The following is a 16,572-nucleotide window of genomic DNA, read 5'->3' as shown; positions in this document are numbered from 1 at the left end:
GCCATTAGAGCTTAAATATATGTAAAATAAGCCTAACGGCCAATGACAACATCAGTGAATTGATGTTGCTAAGGAAATTAACATCTATATAGCGGGACAGGATAATCTGTTCAACTTCCCACCGGAAGTGTCTGTAAAGACTGCGATCGGGACTATAGACCCCTTTGGAGCCGCGCAGCCGATTTGAGTTCCTGAAGGGGTGGAGCTCTTGTCTCCATCAACCAATTCGCATTCAATCAGGTTTTGAAGGACACTTCACGCGCCCATTCAGGCCGCGACCTGCTATGCATGCCGGGTCTTGACTGTTTTGAAACAGTGGCGGTCTAGTCGGGCATCCAGCAGCATTTCAAGTGACCTGGAAATTGAGGTAAATGGCGGTGGCTTCTTATGAAATCCTGCCTGTTCCAAGCCTTCGGGACGGGACGGGAGATTCCTTCCCCAGAAGGAAAACCCCTTCAGACGTGTTCGCGGCAGGGGGTGGGGGGATAACTTGGGTTCAGGGCGCAGCTGATAGTTGGGTTTTTCTCCCTAGCGCCAGAAGCCAGCCAGCCCTTCCTTTTCGTAGGGGATTATAACTGACACACACACACACTGGAGCGAATCCTGCCCCTAGGGCAGGGGTGGGCAGAAGGTGGCCTTCAGATGTTTGGGACTTCAGTTCCCAGAAGCCCCTGCCAGTCAGGAATGCTGGGGATTGGAAGTCCCAAACATCTGGAGGGCTGCCTTCTGCCCACCCCTGCTCTGCGGGGTGTCCCCAGACCCCAGCACTTAAGCCTTCCTTCAGTTTCGCTTTTCCGCTTTTGCAGAAATTGGCGGTAGGGAGCAGAACAGGGAGCCCTCTGGCTCCACCTACCTGGTGTTAAACTTCGGGAGAAAGGGTCAGGGGGTGCAGGTCCAGGTCCAGGCTCTTTCTGTAATTCGATCCCTTCCACCTATGTGTCTTCTACTCAAGGTCTCTTTAAGAGTCTGTGGCGGGGGTAGGCAACTGGGGGCCACCTTTCACACCCTGGACTCCACTGGTCTGCTTTAATTTGTTTTCAAGCAAAATTCAACCTTTTTTCTGCCCTGTAGCCATTTGTAGCTGCTTTTATTTATTTATTTACTTGCTGCCCTACTTGGACTAGACACGCTGAAATCAATAGGCTGAAATTAGTAATGACTGACTTGTCCCTTTGAATTCAATGGGTCTGCTCTACTTCTGGATTTGACCCAGTGTCATGAATCAGAGCACATTCATTATGGCATGTTATCCTTTCCTAACCTGGTACCCAACAGATGTTTTGGGCTACAACTCCCAGCATTCCTAATCTATGACCAGGCTGGCCAGGGCTAATAGGGGTTGAAATCAAAACAGTTGAAGGTCAGCAGGTTGAGGAAGGCTGGCATAAGCTTTCATGGACTATGGCCCATTGATGTCAGTTTTTGAAAACTGATAACAATGACTCACCAGTAAGCTAGATGCCTACCAAGATAGGAGGGGGCTTAACTTCTTTAGCCTTGCCACAAAAAAACCTAGGTTGCTGCCTCCACAAAAGTCCTTAAAATTCCTTAAATCAGGCATCCACAACACAGAACTTTTTAGAAAACAAATGCTCTTAAAAAAAACCCAGCAACCCACTAGGGCCAGGATCTCTTCTCAGTCATCCCAGAGTGCAGGACATGGAATAATGCGCTCAAGTTACAGGAAGACAGATTCTGGCTGGACATCAGGAAAAATTTCCTGTTAGAGCAGTATGACAATGGAACCAGTTACCTAGGGAGGTTGTGGGCTTTCCCACATTAGAGGCATTCAAGAGGCAGCTGGACAACCATCCGTCAGGGATGCTTTAGGGTGGATTCCTGCATTGAGCAGGGGGTTGGACTCAATGGCCTTATAGACCCCTTCCAACTCTACTATTCTATGATTCTAAAGTGCTGCTGTTCTGAAATAGTGCTTTGCATTGCCTGTAAATCCCATCCTAGTGTTTGTTGATCTCTGCAGAGTCATGTAAAACTTGCAAAAGTTTAACCGCCCATATAACCATGTTTGCTATGAAATATGGCTGTTACTGATATATCAGAATAGTTTTGATAGTGATCTCTGAGCGTGATTATTACTTGGTCTTCATCAACATTTTCAAGTAAAATTGTCCCGTATTTTAAACAATCTGTACAAACTATTGTAAAGCTTTAGACAACTGTTTTGAAGATTCTGCTGCTACTGCACTGCCAGTATGTAATTCATGATTAAAGAAGGATCTATGGTTGCTGGAATGAGATAAAACTAAATGAGGCAGGTTTTCCTCATGCTTTTGCAGTGCAATGCAAAGGGCTTCACGGCTGAAGAGGGAGCTGCATCTGTTGACCACGGAACCACCTCCAGCCATTACTTGCTGGCAGAATGGAAGTCGCATAGATGAACTCAGAGCCCGTAAGTATCTGTCTGGATTTGATCTTTATTTATCTTTAGGTGGCAATTGCAGTGACTTTAATTATGTATCCTTTATTAGCAATGTTTTAAATGATTGGCTACCATCACTGAGTGAATACACATTTACTTTCAGTGTTTCTATTTCACCTTTTGTTCAAACCAGTGTGTTGATTTAAATTCCCCCATACACCTGGTTTAAATCTTTGGATTAAGATGAAGTTTTCAGTTTTGAAATTCATGTATTTCCTGAAAAAGTATGCAAATAAAATGCTTGCTCTAACAACTAAAATGTACTAGTTTGCAACTAAAAGTCATTATACTATCTAGGCCCATAATCCAAATCATTTGGTCATGCAATCTATATTCTTTTGTACTGCAGAATTATATGTTTTGAGGTCAGAAACAGATTTATGTTTGCTGTCTTGTATACATGCAAAGATCACTTACTTAAAAATTAAGAATGCAATTATATGTGCATGTATTTGGAAATAAATTCCATTGAACAAAGTATCCCCCCCCAGTGTAAACATGCATAGGATGGGGCTTTAAATGTCCAGAGCTTTCTAGAAGCAAGAGTTTGCTTTTACTTACTCAACAAAACAGTGGTTTTGTTTGAAATAAAAAGTAAATATTTAATTATAAATGGTATGTCAGTGTGGAGGTCCTTGCTTGGAAAAGACAAATGCATCCTGATCGAAGTCATTTTTTGAATTCCAGACCTAAGTACTGATTCTGAAGAATAACTAATAATCAGATTTTTGGGGACTCTGTCTTTGCTCCTATCCTGTGCGGTTTCTTTTAATGTATTTTAAAAGCTTATGAAAAGATGATTATTGTGAAAGTGATTGCTTTTTTGTGTGTGACTGCAGCAGTTACCTAAAGAGGGCAGTGTTGACACATCTTAATATCTGTTTTTCTTTTAAATAGAAATATTGGGTTCTGCAAATACACCTTATGAGAAAGGTGTTTTTGACTTGGAAGTAGTTGTGCCTGAAAGGTAAATTGTACTTTTTTATCCTTTAATAGGGAAATGTACTTTGCAAAGGTGACCTTGAAGTAGAAATAAATGGTGGTCATAATAAGTGATTACATTAGAATGCAGATCCTTAGAGGACCAGACTAGGAATGGGACAGCTGTTAACAACTATGTGGACAATTTAAAATCAGTCTGTTTCCTGTAGATTTGGGGTGGGGAGAGATATTTGAAAATGGTCAGGAATGTGTGGAACCTATGGGTGTTAAACTTCTGAACACTTAGTTCTTCTATTTCTGAAATAGATATCCATTTGAACCCCCAAAGATGCGCTTTCTCACTCCCATCTACCATCCCAACATTGACTCAGCTGGAAGAATTTGCCTGGATGTTCTCAGATTGCCACCCAAGGTAATGGATTGCTGCTCTTACAGGGACAAGTGAGAGAAGCAACAGCTACCTGACCCAGGTGTTCTCCTTTGCAAGTGTGGATCCTGGCATGTGTATTGGTGCAAAGAGGTGACTTGTTATTATTGCCTTGCTGAGGTGACCAGGATAGAAGCTGTATGGCTAATTGGTCTGGACTTCTTACGGGCTTCTTGTTTTAATTGTCTTTAGGAGGTTGCTTTTTGTTTTTGAGAACTATATTTTTGCAGGTTGTTTATTTGCAAAATTGATGATAATGATTATCAATATTTTGATAGTAGTAAATTCAGATGGTGAGTGCCATTTGGATTGTAAACAAAAGTGGACCACTGAGAAATAAAAGGGAGTTATTAGCATGCTTAATGGAATCCGGAGGCTTTCAGAAGTTTAAAAAATATTTTAAAATAAAAATGGGTAGAAGCCCTCCTCCCTCTTTACCAACAGCTCAATGAGAAATAAGCATGCTGAGTAATCTTTAGAAGCTATGGAATGTTGAGTGAGAATTGGAAAGGAAAATATTTATGTGTGTGTGTGTGAGAGAGAGAGATGTGTGATGCACTTTAAACCCTTATAGCAATCCTTGGAGAGAAGTATGCTGGCTTGCTATAAACTGAAAAGGTGCACTCCTGGTAAGAGATGAGAATACACTGCAACATTTTGTTTCAGGTCACGTTAGTACATATGAATTGTTCTGGTAGCTGCCTCCTGATCAACTGAAATGAAACCTAGAAAATCTTTGGGAAAATATTAGGTTGGGACTGCAAAGTAATACACTATAAGGTGTACTTCTCCTTGTGTCTAACATTCCCCAGTAATTTTTCTTCTCCTGTTCTCTCTGTGAAGGGTGCGTGGAGGCCATCTCTGAATATTGCCACTCTGCTGACTTCCATACAGCTGCTTATGAATGAACCCAACCCTGATGACCCTCTCATGGCTGACATTGTAAGTTTCCTCCTCTATTTTGGTGGAATGTGTATTGGATTTTGGAAGTTAAACTATATTCCAAGTTTGTGTGGTCTTCACAGAAATATATAGCACTGTGGTTTCTTAATGCCTTCTTGCAATACTTTTCTTCTAGGTACAGACCTTCTAATTTCTAGTAATGCGTTAAAAAAAGACCATTCTGAAGTATCTGTAGATGTGCAAACACAATTAGCTTTGCTGACAGTTAGGCCAACATTTTCCACCTTGAAACTTCCATACTTAAAAATGGATGATGGGGTACATAATGTATATTGCATGGAAAGTGTATAAAACATTAGGGCCTTTTTCAAAGATCAGTCTTCTGTTCCTAAGTACCTAGTATGGTTAAACAGTCTTCCATTCTGTCTGGTAAATCTGTCATCAAACATAACTATGGTGTTATGGTTGAGGCCATAATTATCATTGTCTCTTGCTTTTTTATTATGTCTAGTCCTCTGAGTATAAATACAACAAGCAAGCATTCCTCAGAAATGCCAGACAATGGACAGGGAAGTATGCAAGCCAGACAACAATGGTAAGAAAAATATATCACTTTTATTATAAAGGAATGGGGTGTAGGTTAATCTTCACATGTGTAGTCTTGCTGGGCCAAATGAAATATTTCGGATCTGCGTCACTTAATTGCCTATCTTCCTATAATTGAATTTGTGGAAGGAAGAACTATGAATGTGCCATGATACACAAGTGTCTGGATTAACATCTACTTTCAGGGATACTATTTTTCTGGCTCTGTGTATATATGTGTGTATTGATTTCCTGGCCATAATACCAAAGCACAAAGCACAGGAGTTTTCAGTTCAGGTCTTTACTGTATTTATTTGTTTCTAATCTTGTGTAAAACATGTAAGTCATGGGAGTTTATCCTATTACAACCATATTTTATTTGGAATTCTGTCTTGTTTGCGGCCTAATTCTAAGATTTATGGCAACACACAAATCATCAGTGGAGCCAAGGGGCTCTTGGTGAAATGGTTTTCTGTACCTCAGACCAAAGTCTCATTGATTCCAGTGAGATTTGGAACATTTGATCAGTTTTGCTCACTGGTCTAGCAAGTTGTCTCTGAAAATTCTTCCAGTTAGGCTTGGTCTACACATGTGGCAAAATGAGGTAGTAGAATCCCACGGTGTTAGAGTATATTTATATCTATGAGTGCAGATAGGGGAGCTATATTTGAATACTTACTTGTGGGTTCCCCAGGCAGCTGGTTGGCTGCTGTGTGAACAGAATGTTGGATTAGATGGACCCAGTGTGGCTGTTCTTATGTTGAATGTTCCATTGTGTAATAACTCCCTACAGACTACACACATACCCTAGTGCAATGGGGGAGAGAGAGGTTCTAGCCCAGGCTGCTACCCTTTGTGCTATTGTTCTATGTGGGAGAGGTTTTTCTTTTTACATAGTGGAGCATTAAAAGTGTATTCCTGATACCTGATGGAGTGCCTCTCCCAACACGAACCCGCAGACTACACAACATCTACAGTCTTCTTCTGGGTGCCTACTCAGAGGGAAGCTTGGGAAGCTGGTGGTGGCCCCCCAGTTATGGTATTATCTCCCCAATGAGGCTTGCCTGGCACCAACATTGTTATCTTTTCAGCGCCAGGTCAAGACTTCTCTTTTCCCAGGCATTTAGCACCATACGGAGTTCTAATCTATCCCAGATCTGTTTTTAGGTTTTAGCTGACATATCATTTTTAATGTTTTAATCTTTTGTAAATTGCTCAGAGAGCTTTGGCTATGGGGTGGCATAGAAATGTTGATAATAATTAATTAATTAATTAATAATCCTGCCACTTGCAGTTTGAAATGGTACAGTCCACCCTGTCACCTTTGCTCTATGCAATCTTGTTAGAATCCTACTGAAAGTGCAGACCAGGCCTAACTTTGTGAACCGCCCAGAGAGCTTCGGCTATTGGGCGGTATAAAAATGTAATAAATAAATAAATAAATAAATAACTCTGAATTTGTTTTTGTTTCAGTGTGTCATCCACTTGGTCCAAGAAAGTGTAGGAAAGTGACTGCAGTATCTGTGTATTAGTGCATGTGTGATCTCTGAAGCAAAACACCAGGTAGAATTTGTAGGAGCAAAGGCCAGACAAACAAGTTTGAGGGAGCAAAGAAATGGCAAAGACCATTATTTAGGGGAGCAAGGATATGATTCATGTTACACAGCACTTAATATACTGTGGCTGAAAGGTGGTGGAGCAAATAGAATAGTCAGGAAAATGTTGGGGTATCTCCTGCTACCTTTGGAGACAACCCTCTAATGAAGGCTGGGGCTGATACTTAGAAAAAACTCAGCCCAGCACCAATGATGAGTCCAAGCTGAGAGTAGTTGTAGCAGTAATTTCTACAGAGGTTACTCTATGCCAGTTTTAATTATAGTTTGGTGTCCTCCAGTAAAGCACCACGAGGTAGTAGTCAGTAATTGACAATATGCTAGTGCTCAACCCGGATGAAAAGTATGTGATTATGCAGTTGAAACACTAGGGGGCATTTGGCGCTTAAATAATACTGCTTCTTCAGTAATTATGCTTTCTTGCTTCTAAACTAATACAGATAAAGGGATGAAAGTGGAGGGGCTTTCGCTTCTTAGACTGCCATGGTAAATTTCAAATTTGGATGAATTCGGACTGTCTGTAGAAAGAACTTTGTATTTCTCTTTCGGGGTGATATGTTCACAGTGTCCAAAGCTTGTTCCCTAAGTGTCCTGTAAAAGAATTTGTATATCTGTGGTAAAGATAAGTGCACAGCCTATACAAATCATATGTCTTGCAAAACTTCATGGATGTTGTACTAAAGGAGTTTTGAAAAGGATTGTCAAATGGCAAGAACAAAGAGTAGTCCGGTGATACGGAAGTAAAAGGGCATTGAATCTTTCCACAGCCCCACAAACTTGTCTGTCAGTTCACTGAATATAGTAAGCTGTAAAACAATTAGGAAGACCTGAAGAATCTTGGGTGGGTGACAGGAACATGTTGTAAGGGGGTTGGAGGGAGATTTAGATGGTCTGTATCTTTAGGAACAATATGTTTGCACAACTCCTGAAGTTCTAAATGGAGGATCCTGAACAACTACAAGATGTGAATGAAAGCATTGCTTCTTTGAAGTGTGAACATAGAAACCAACAGTCATCTCTCATTCTCCCCCCTCCCCAATTGCTTTTCTCTGATGCCATTTCAGACTTCGGAAATTTCAGATGAAGAGAATCACCAAAACAAGATGAACTTACCCAAAGATTCCAACATTTCTCAGAAAAGGAAAGGAAGCAATATCAGTGGATTGTCCAAAAAGTCTCGCTCAGAAACAGAGGATTTGCTGCTGTAGAGTATCCCAGTATCTGTGTGTGCTTATAATGTTACCTTCCATCACTTAAATAGGCATAATGCAACGAATATACTATTTACTTATTATGTTATTATCTCTCCTGTTGTGTAAATGATCTTATTATAATGTCCAATATGGTGCATGTCTTCTTTTTAAAATGCCTTGTTCTACTTCAGTAGAATTCTTAATTTTTTTCCCAATGAAATGTGTCTCTTGTTTGAATTTCTGCTGTACTCTATTTTATATTTTTCACTGTATTTAATGTATGTTTCGAATGGAGACATGAATATGAGAATAATAAATAACGTGTCTGTTCTTGTTATTGCTACTGGTCATGAATGCTTTGTAAACAGTCATTTCTGGTAGTTAAAGCTGCTGTATGTAGGAAGGAAGGAATAATTTTTTTCATATCTCCTTCCCTTTCTCTGCTACTGTTGAAGTCACAACACACCTTTAGCAAGTTGAGCATGGGTCTGAAGGACTCATAGGCCTGGTTCAGACAACACGCTAAACCACGCTGCTTAAACCACAAAATGGTTAACGGAATGCATGCATTCCATTGACCATTTTGTGGTTAAGCAGCATGGTTTAGCATGTTGTCTGAACCAGGCCACTGTTTCAAGGAAAAAACACATGGTTTGCTTGCACAGGTTGAATCCCTCACCTCTAATTAAAAAGTATCTCTACAAGCAGGCTTAGAAAGCTGTAGATAGTCAGCGTGGAAATACATGGCAAGTTGCAAACAAGAGGCTAGGAACCCCAGAGCAGCAGAGACTGGTGGCTTGGTGGGAGTTGTTAACATTTCCTTCTTAACTTTCTGTTTGTACTTTCAGCAGTGTGGGAGCCATATGAATATTGTAATTGTGGCCTCATTTGAACACATGGGTCTTTCACACCTGCTGGGTGCCTTTCTAGTAGACCCACACCAGTCATAGCCCTCTTTTTGTGATATTCATTCACAATCCCTGGTGATATGTGATTGTGCTACTGAGAAGTTGCTCTCATACAGTTGGGGGGGAAGGGGGGACCCCTGACTTTCTTCATCTTAGCATAATTTGGGAGGGTGTAAATGGGTTCAATTTGCCAATTTGTTTTAGATGCCCTGGGTCTTTAGATGTGCTTTATATGGCATTGAGGGAAGGAAAGCCTTTGTCCTAGTAGTCTTTGCAGCTCCCTCTGATTTATACTTCTGATTTATCCCTCCAATAAATACTTTTTAGGGCATGACAGTAGAAATAGAACCATATTTTTAATTGGTAAATGTTAGGATAAGTGTGGCTTTTCTTTGTGAGCACTGTTTTTTTTTGGCAGTGAAGGCTATCTTTACTTCCCCCTACTCTCGCCCTGCAGGTTTTGGTAGGCAGAATTTTTAGCCTGAATGGCAAGGGCGCCAGGGAGGAAAGGAGGCTGGAGGAGGCTCAGGGTAATTTGACCTCTTGGGTCTTCTCCCCTCTCTGCCCATGGGAGCAGCCCCTCTTTCTTCCTCCAAGGTCAGTTTTCCGACCTTGGAAGGCAGCTGGTACAGTTTTTTCTGTGCCAGCAGCGAGGGAGTGGGAGAAGGGGGTTGGGTCTAGGGTCTTCAACTCCCCCATCCAAGGTAGGAACACTGCCTACCGTCTCAGAAGGGAGAATCCGAATAATCCTATTGTGCCCGGGATGCTCATCCAGGGACCATAGGATAACTTCTAAATGGTTTATTTTAATATTCTTTGTACTTCTGAACATCAGGATTTCCCCAGGTAAGCTGATACTGCCCCTCCCCCCAGCCACATTTTTTTTTGGGGGGGGTACAATTCTGGTAGCACCCATCACCTGAGTTCACTATAAGGAGGAGTGAAATGTTCACAAAATACTTCAGAAAACATGCACTGTTTCCTGCAAAAGACAAAGAAAATATGTCTACATTGAAGTTTACCAACAGGCAGACTTTAAATTTGATTATATGATGCATTCCCTGAAAGTGTGTTAGCTCTTAAAATCTTACCTAATTTTGCTTTCATTTACTCGTGCCCTACCCTCACTTTGAAGTGAGGAATGCTTACTTTCAACTGCTCTGCCACTGAATAATATATGCTTATTGTGCAAAGGCTTTAAAAATGTCTTCTGTTTCATTGTAGACTTGGGGTGTTTCATTAATAACACCTCTTGGACTGTGACACATGAAGTTGAACACAAAGTATCAAGTGTTGGATTTTTTCTCTACCAAAAGTACATGCTGGAATATACATAAAAAGTCTTTAAAATTCCATTGTGTGTGTGTAATATGTAGAGATGTGAAGACCTTGAAACATTCAGGACACCACCACCCCTTATTTCCCCCAGGACCTTTTGTTTTTTCTGAAAAATCAAACAATTTAAGATTATTTTAAAAAATTCTGAATAATGAATAAAACATTTAAAGCAAAGTTTTCATATAGTACTTCCTGGCATTTACTTCCCCAAAATGATGCAATAGGAAGACCTTTACAGGAAGACTTGGCATGAAAAAAATTTCTGAAAATTATGAAGTCATGGTATGGGAGATTTTTTTTTAATCCTCCTAAGATTCCTAGAGTGGTTATTTCTCCCATTCCTTATTAAAATTATTGATATAATGTACCTTTTATTGATAAGACATTTCGATATGCTCAAAATCATGCTCAGTTTCCCAACATATGACAGTCTCTATATAACATCTGAAGAAAATGGGTTTTGTGTCCTGCAGTCCTGTATTTCTGGGCTTGTTCAGGTTAGATGCTGAAGCAATCAATGAAAGTCATTCTAAAAGCCACATGTGAGAGAAACACTGTACGTTATCCTGTGACTGCCACCACATGCAATGGATCAGTATGTGGGTTTTCCTACCTATGTTACTTTTTTATGAAGAGCTTTTGAGATTTGGGTCTACAGAAATCAATCCCACCATTTTTACTAAAGTTCCCAGTTTAGACCTGACTGTTAGGCTGCGTTCGGACAGCACAATAGTAAAAGGTAGGTTAATAGTCAACTCCAAAACTGTTGTGTGGATTTAGGCTAGTGGCAAGTTGATTATTAGTCAACCGTGTGCTTGATTGACACATCCCCCTCCATTTCTCCCCCCTCAGTCCTCCCACTGGGATCCCATCAGTCATTGCAAGTTCTGCTGGCTGAACTAGAGCGGCAGCTGCCACTTTGGTTGCTCTTGCCAGGGGACTCTGTAGTAGCCGAAAATAACCAACTATGTGGGACGAAATAGTCAACAGTGCCCGACAACGCAACACAATAACCAATGGTTGTTCAAATAATCAACTCTGCACAGTATGGGTTATTTGCTTTGGTTATTTCAGCCGAATAACCAACCACGATGTGAAAAAGTTCCAACAGATGACGCAATAACCAACCGTTGGTTACCGTGTTGTCCGAACCCAGTCTTAGGAAGTGCTGCCTCAGCTATAAAATCTTTAACTTCTGCTACTAAAATAAATACTCTATCTAAAAGAAACTTATGGAATTGACACCACCATTCGAGACAACCTTTCAAAATGAACAAAATTTAAGATATTAAAGAGAATAATTTACAAAAGTGAATAAAATACCTTTCAGTAGGTGGTGATTACTTAAAGGCTCTTAAATTAAATGTGCTTGGTAACCATTCCAAATAGGTAAGAGAGTCTTCCCCCATAAATAAACTCTTAGGGCACACTCCTATCAATTCCACCCTCAGCAATTAGAAGCAAGTTTCTGATCATTCAATGCAGGATGCAGGGAGGAGCAAAGAAGATCTTCACTTCCCTGTCTTCCCGCCCTGCATTTTTCACTAGATAGGCTTTTTTACCGATCCAGCGATGGTGCTTCAGAAGGGGAGGAAATGAGGCTGAAGAGTCCTCAAGATAGCTTGTATCCTGGCTTCTCTAGTCTACTCCCCGCCCACTGAAATGCCCCCTTTCCCCCTCTCCGGGGTCACTTTTCTGAACTCGGTCAGCCGAGAGCAGGGAGTCGGATCTCCAACATCCCCTTGTGCTGTCTCCGACCGCAGTGGGGGGAATCCCCAGTATCCTATGGTTCCTCAGGGGCCATTGGATTGTTCCTTTAATAGCTTTTACTTAAGTCTAGTTTTCTCTAAACTCTCCCCAATAAATTCCTCACAAACAGGAAAAGATGCTGTATACCAGTTCTCCTCTCTCCAGCTCTTCCTGGTTCTTCTGTCTTGTAGGATAATTATTATTATTATTATTATTATTATTTATTTATTTATATAGCACCATCAAGGTGTTTCAGGGACTATTTTCTATAACATGATGCATAAGTTGTTTTATGATTAAATGATAACATCTGTAATATTAAATTTTAAAGTATAGTTTAGTCAGACCATTACAAATTACTAACTGGATTTACTTGTATTTTTTTTTATTATTTTAATGATTGTTTTTGAGCAAACAGTTATCTGTAATGCATCTTATGTTCCTAAAGTAACAAGGTGACTTTAGATCTGTAAAGAGTGCTGAAAAAATAAGTACTGCATATTATTCAAACCCCCCCCCCAAATTCTGGGATTTCTCCCCCCAGGGAAAAATGGAACAAATCCCTCCCCCGCCCCCACCGCTTCAAAATTTCAGGACGTTTTTGTAACTCTACACATACATACTGTTATCAGAAATCATGGATATTCACAACAACTTAACATACCTTTTATTATGTACCTTTTATTCATAAGACATTTCGGGATGCTCAAAACCATGCTCAGTTCCCATCTCATCCATCATTACAAAAATAACTCCCCAGTTTCCCACAGAATTATAACGTCTAAAAATGTTTGCCCCCAGACAAGTGTTTTAGCATAGTTTGCCCAGTAAAAAGATTAATTTGGAGATGGGGTGGAAAACAGCCCAGTATGCACATATAAGCAATAGATTTCTTGCTGGAAAGTAACTGCCTTTAATAATCTAGGCTTGTTGAAAATCAGAGAGGGAACATCTAATAAATTGTGTGGGAGATTTAATTATCAGTCTGGACTTTTGCCAAAATATGTCCTGAACCAGTTTTTAAGTCTACTAAATAATCTAATTAGAAGAATATTCTTAGGGTTGTTTTCAGAATTGGAAAATCTTGATTTAAGTCAAAACATAACTTCAATAGCTGTTCACAATCTGATTTTAATGAATCAACCATTTTATATTTGAGCCTGTTTGTCTTCCACTTTCTCAGGCACACTTTGCACAATAAAATTATTATGTTTAATTTAAAAACAACAACAAACAGATCCATTTTAAATTTAATTTGAGTATTCAAGTGTGTGTGTGATGGACTTTTACAGTTGCCTATGGATGGAAATGATCTTTCCACATCACATAAAATTGCTTTCCTTAGCCATGGGGGTATTGCAGTAGCTATGGGTGGAGTTGGTCAGCTGTGTATTATTATTATTTATTACATTTATGTACCGCCCCATAGCCGAAGCTCTCTGGGCGCTGTACACACTTTTGTACTTGTATTGATTTAGGAGTTGTTAATTTCAACTCGGCTCCTTTGAAGCAATTGTAAGTATATAGCCTTTACCATACTATTCATGTTAAAATTCTGTTTATACACTTAATTTCTCTAGATCAGTTGCTTTTATCCTTTTAGGCAACACTTTCCATATCAATGTAGTTACCGAGGAACCCCTGCATGTTGCAGAAGATTCTGTAGCATGTTTTAGGCTGTACACTCAATTTACGCAGGTTGCTGAGTAGGTCTGTTGAGCCTCGCTTTGCTCTTGCATGGATTGAGCATGCTCTGTAGAACTCAGCCAAAAGGTACTTCAGCCTCAGGGGAGGCAAGTTTGTCCACCATTACTGATCTTCTTTTGCGAGAACCCTTGCTAATTTCCCAAGGAATCCAAGAGTTCCCAGGGACGCAGTGTGAAAAAAAATGCTTCTATGGACTCTCAAGTTCCATTTATCCTTCCTGAAGCTCCCCGGGTTTGGCTCCATAATCCTCTAGTACAGGGCTCCCACTCATGCTGTAGGTCACATGCTTGATTCGACATTCCTCCTTGCTGATAACGATTAGCGTGGTCTGTGGCATGTTTACTAGATCATTATGTCATGGATAGATCCTGTATGTTGCCTTGAGTATTCATTTAGAATGGTGCCTCATATATGCATAAAAATGCCCTCTTTTGAAGCAAACTATCATTTCACCAATAGACTTAACTAATTCCTTTGAATCTGAATCATAAACCGTTACTCAGCAAAAAACAACAGTCTTATGGCACCTTAAAGATCAACACATTTATTATGGCTTAAGTATTCATTATCTACAGTCCACTTCATCAGAAGGCTCTCCCATTGGTTTATATGGAATTTGCTTCCCAGTAACCATATCTAGGCCTCTAGCTTTAATCTTGTAGTACATGTGGACATTTTGGCCACCAATTGATTTCATGTGGGAAAAGGCTGTTAAAAAATCTGTTGGTTTTTGCTAAAGGCCCACATGGAGGTGTGTGTCTACATTTATTAGCTTCCAGAGATCAAAGGGTGAGTCTTCAATGTATCCATGTTTTGTCTGTTCTTCGGATCCTACTACTTGTTGCCTGTCTTTGTCTCATGCATTCCTTTTTTTGTTCCCTGCTTTAAAAGAAGTCAAATTTGACAAAATCTAAATTTAGCAACCAAGCATATACAGATCAAGTGTACAATTGTATACACACATCTATTTAATTTATGTAATCTATTCCAAATACAGATTTTGAGCTTTCCAGTTGCAGACTTGGCTTGTCTGGTCTAGAATTGTAGACATTCTCTGTACTTCATGTTCCTGTTTTTTTTTTATTGACTCTGCTATTATTTAGATTTTCAAAATGTGAAGGAACTCCCATGGGCTTAATTAACATTCCAAACCTTGTGGGTTAGCCATCTATATTAATCTGTCTTAAAAAAACACCTTTGATCTACTTTTTTGTTCCTTCAGTTATCTGAAGTCACAGACTATCAATATTATACTTAAGCTTCCTTTAAAGCTAACTGACGTTAACGGAGGAGTATTCATTCATCTCCTTGGGCCTACATATAAAGGCATAAAATGTAGGACTTCATGAGATAAGAATATTTTGTTTTTCTATGTTTCCCTAAAGGATTGGTGTAATGCCTCAGCAGCTACTTTGTCTCTGGTGCTGTCAAGACAAGACTCCTTCCTTATTAAAAGAAAGCCTTTCACTGTTTCTGTCTGAGGTAATGCCTGCCTGTATGTGTGTGTGTTTTAAATCTTCCTCTTCTGTATTTTCCAAAACCTCACTTTCTGAGATGTACAGATTATGCTGGTTTTTCCTAACTCATACAGAGGGCTGGTTCACATATGAATACTTATCACTTGATAACTCTACACTTGATGGCTGGCAGTTGACTCTGTGGACTAGCTCAGTTGAAAAGTGTTGTGTTTGAGGCAATGTGGAAATTCTAGCTGCGAAGTCATATCTGTGATGCTCTATTCATACACTAGCATCATACACGATGTTGCTGCCATCAAGGGATGAACATGTATATGGGAACCAGCCTGCAGTCTTGTCAGTTTCCAATCTAAGCAATAGAAACAATATGAAATTATGGTTTTAAAATTACATTTTTTTAATTTTCTACATGGTCTTCCATAGAGTGCTTTACAAATCAATATACAAAAAAAAAAAAAAAAAAAGGAAAGTAGGAATCCAAACAAGGGTCACTAAGAGAGGGAAAGTGCCTATATATCTCTATATAAATATACACACAATATACAAACACACGCATGCTGGATATTGCATATATGGCATCATGTATATACAGACAATAACATATACATGGTGTGTAAAGGCATTTCGTCTGATACTTTTCATACCTTCAATGTGCGACAGGATCTTGACATGATTTTAAACACAGTAGTATAGATGGTATTTGTAGGTATTTGTGTTTTTTAAGGGTTAACTGTGCCTGATTCAAGCTAGCAATTATTAAGATGACAATTCTTTCCAAGCACAATTGGCTAATACTAATCCCATTTCAAGAAAAGGTGAGTGCAATAGACTCTTCTATCTAATATAGGAAAATCAAAATAACAGAGCTTCTCTAAACGAATAGACTCTGAAATGGTTGGTCCATAGAGAGTGGCCATTGTAACATGATAATTTATGTGCATTGGGAAGGCTAGTTCTTGGGCAGATTAAGGATACCTAGCGAAAGAATCAAGCTACAGTTAAAAGAAAAATAAACTTTCCTGGCCCTTGCAATGCATTCACCTGATTAGCTTCCCTCTGCTTTTTGTGGGTGATGTTAATAAAGGGTGCTTCCAGATGGACAGCTCCTAGCTCTACCAATCACAAGACATAGTGCAGCTAATCTTTCAGTCCTTGATGGATTTTATGTTGTACCAAAAAGAAATTAAATAGAATGTATTCGAATCAATGTATCTGAGGCCGTAGCTAGACCTAAGGTTTATCCCAGGATCATCCCAGGTTCGTCCCTGCCTGAGCGCTGGATGCCCTAT

General features: G+C 39.7%; 1 protein-coding gene across 1 annotated transcript; it reads left to right on the top strand.

The window, feature by feature from the left end:
* Positions 1-297: 297 nt before the first annotated feature.
* On the top strand, positions 298-8,241 carry UBE2T (ubiquitin conjugating enzyme E2 T). The gene is made up of 7 exons (XM_063119727.1): positions 298-367; positions 2,298-2,410; positions 3,338-3,407; positions 3,689-3,794; positions 4,653-4,751; positions 5,224-5,307; positions 7,975-8,241. Exons 2-7 carry the CDS (start codon positions 2,302-2,304, stop codon positions 8,116-8,118), a joined length of 612 nt encoding a protein of 203 aa, XP_062975797.1. The 5' UTR covers positions 298-367; positions 2,298-2,301; the 3' UTR covers positions 8,119-8,241.
* Positions 8,242-16,572: the final 8,331 nt, after the last annotated feature.

Source organism: Elgaria multicarinata, chromosome 1 (assembly GCF_023053635.1).
Source record: "Elgaria multicarinata webbii isolate HBS135686 ecotype San Diego chromosome 1, rElgMul1.1.pri, whole genome shotgun sequence".
NCBI lineage: Eukaryota > Metazoa > Chordata > Lepidosauria > Squamata > Anguidae > Elgaria > Elgaria multicarinata.
Note: the sequence above shows the minus strand (reverse complement) of the source record. Positions and strands in the feature narration are given on the sequence as shown.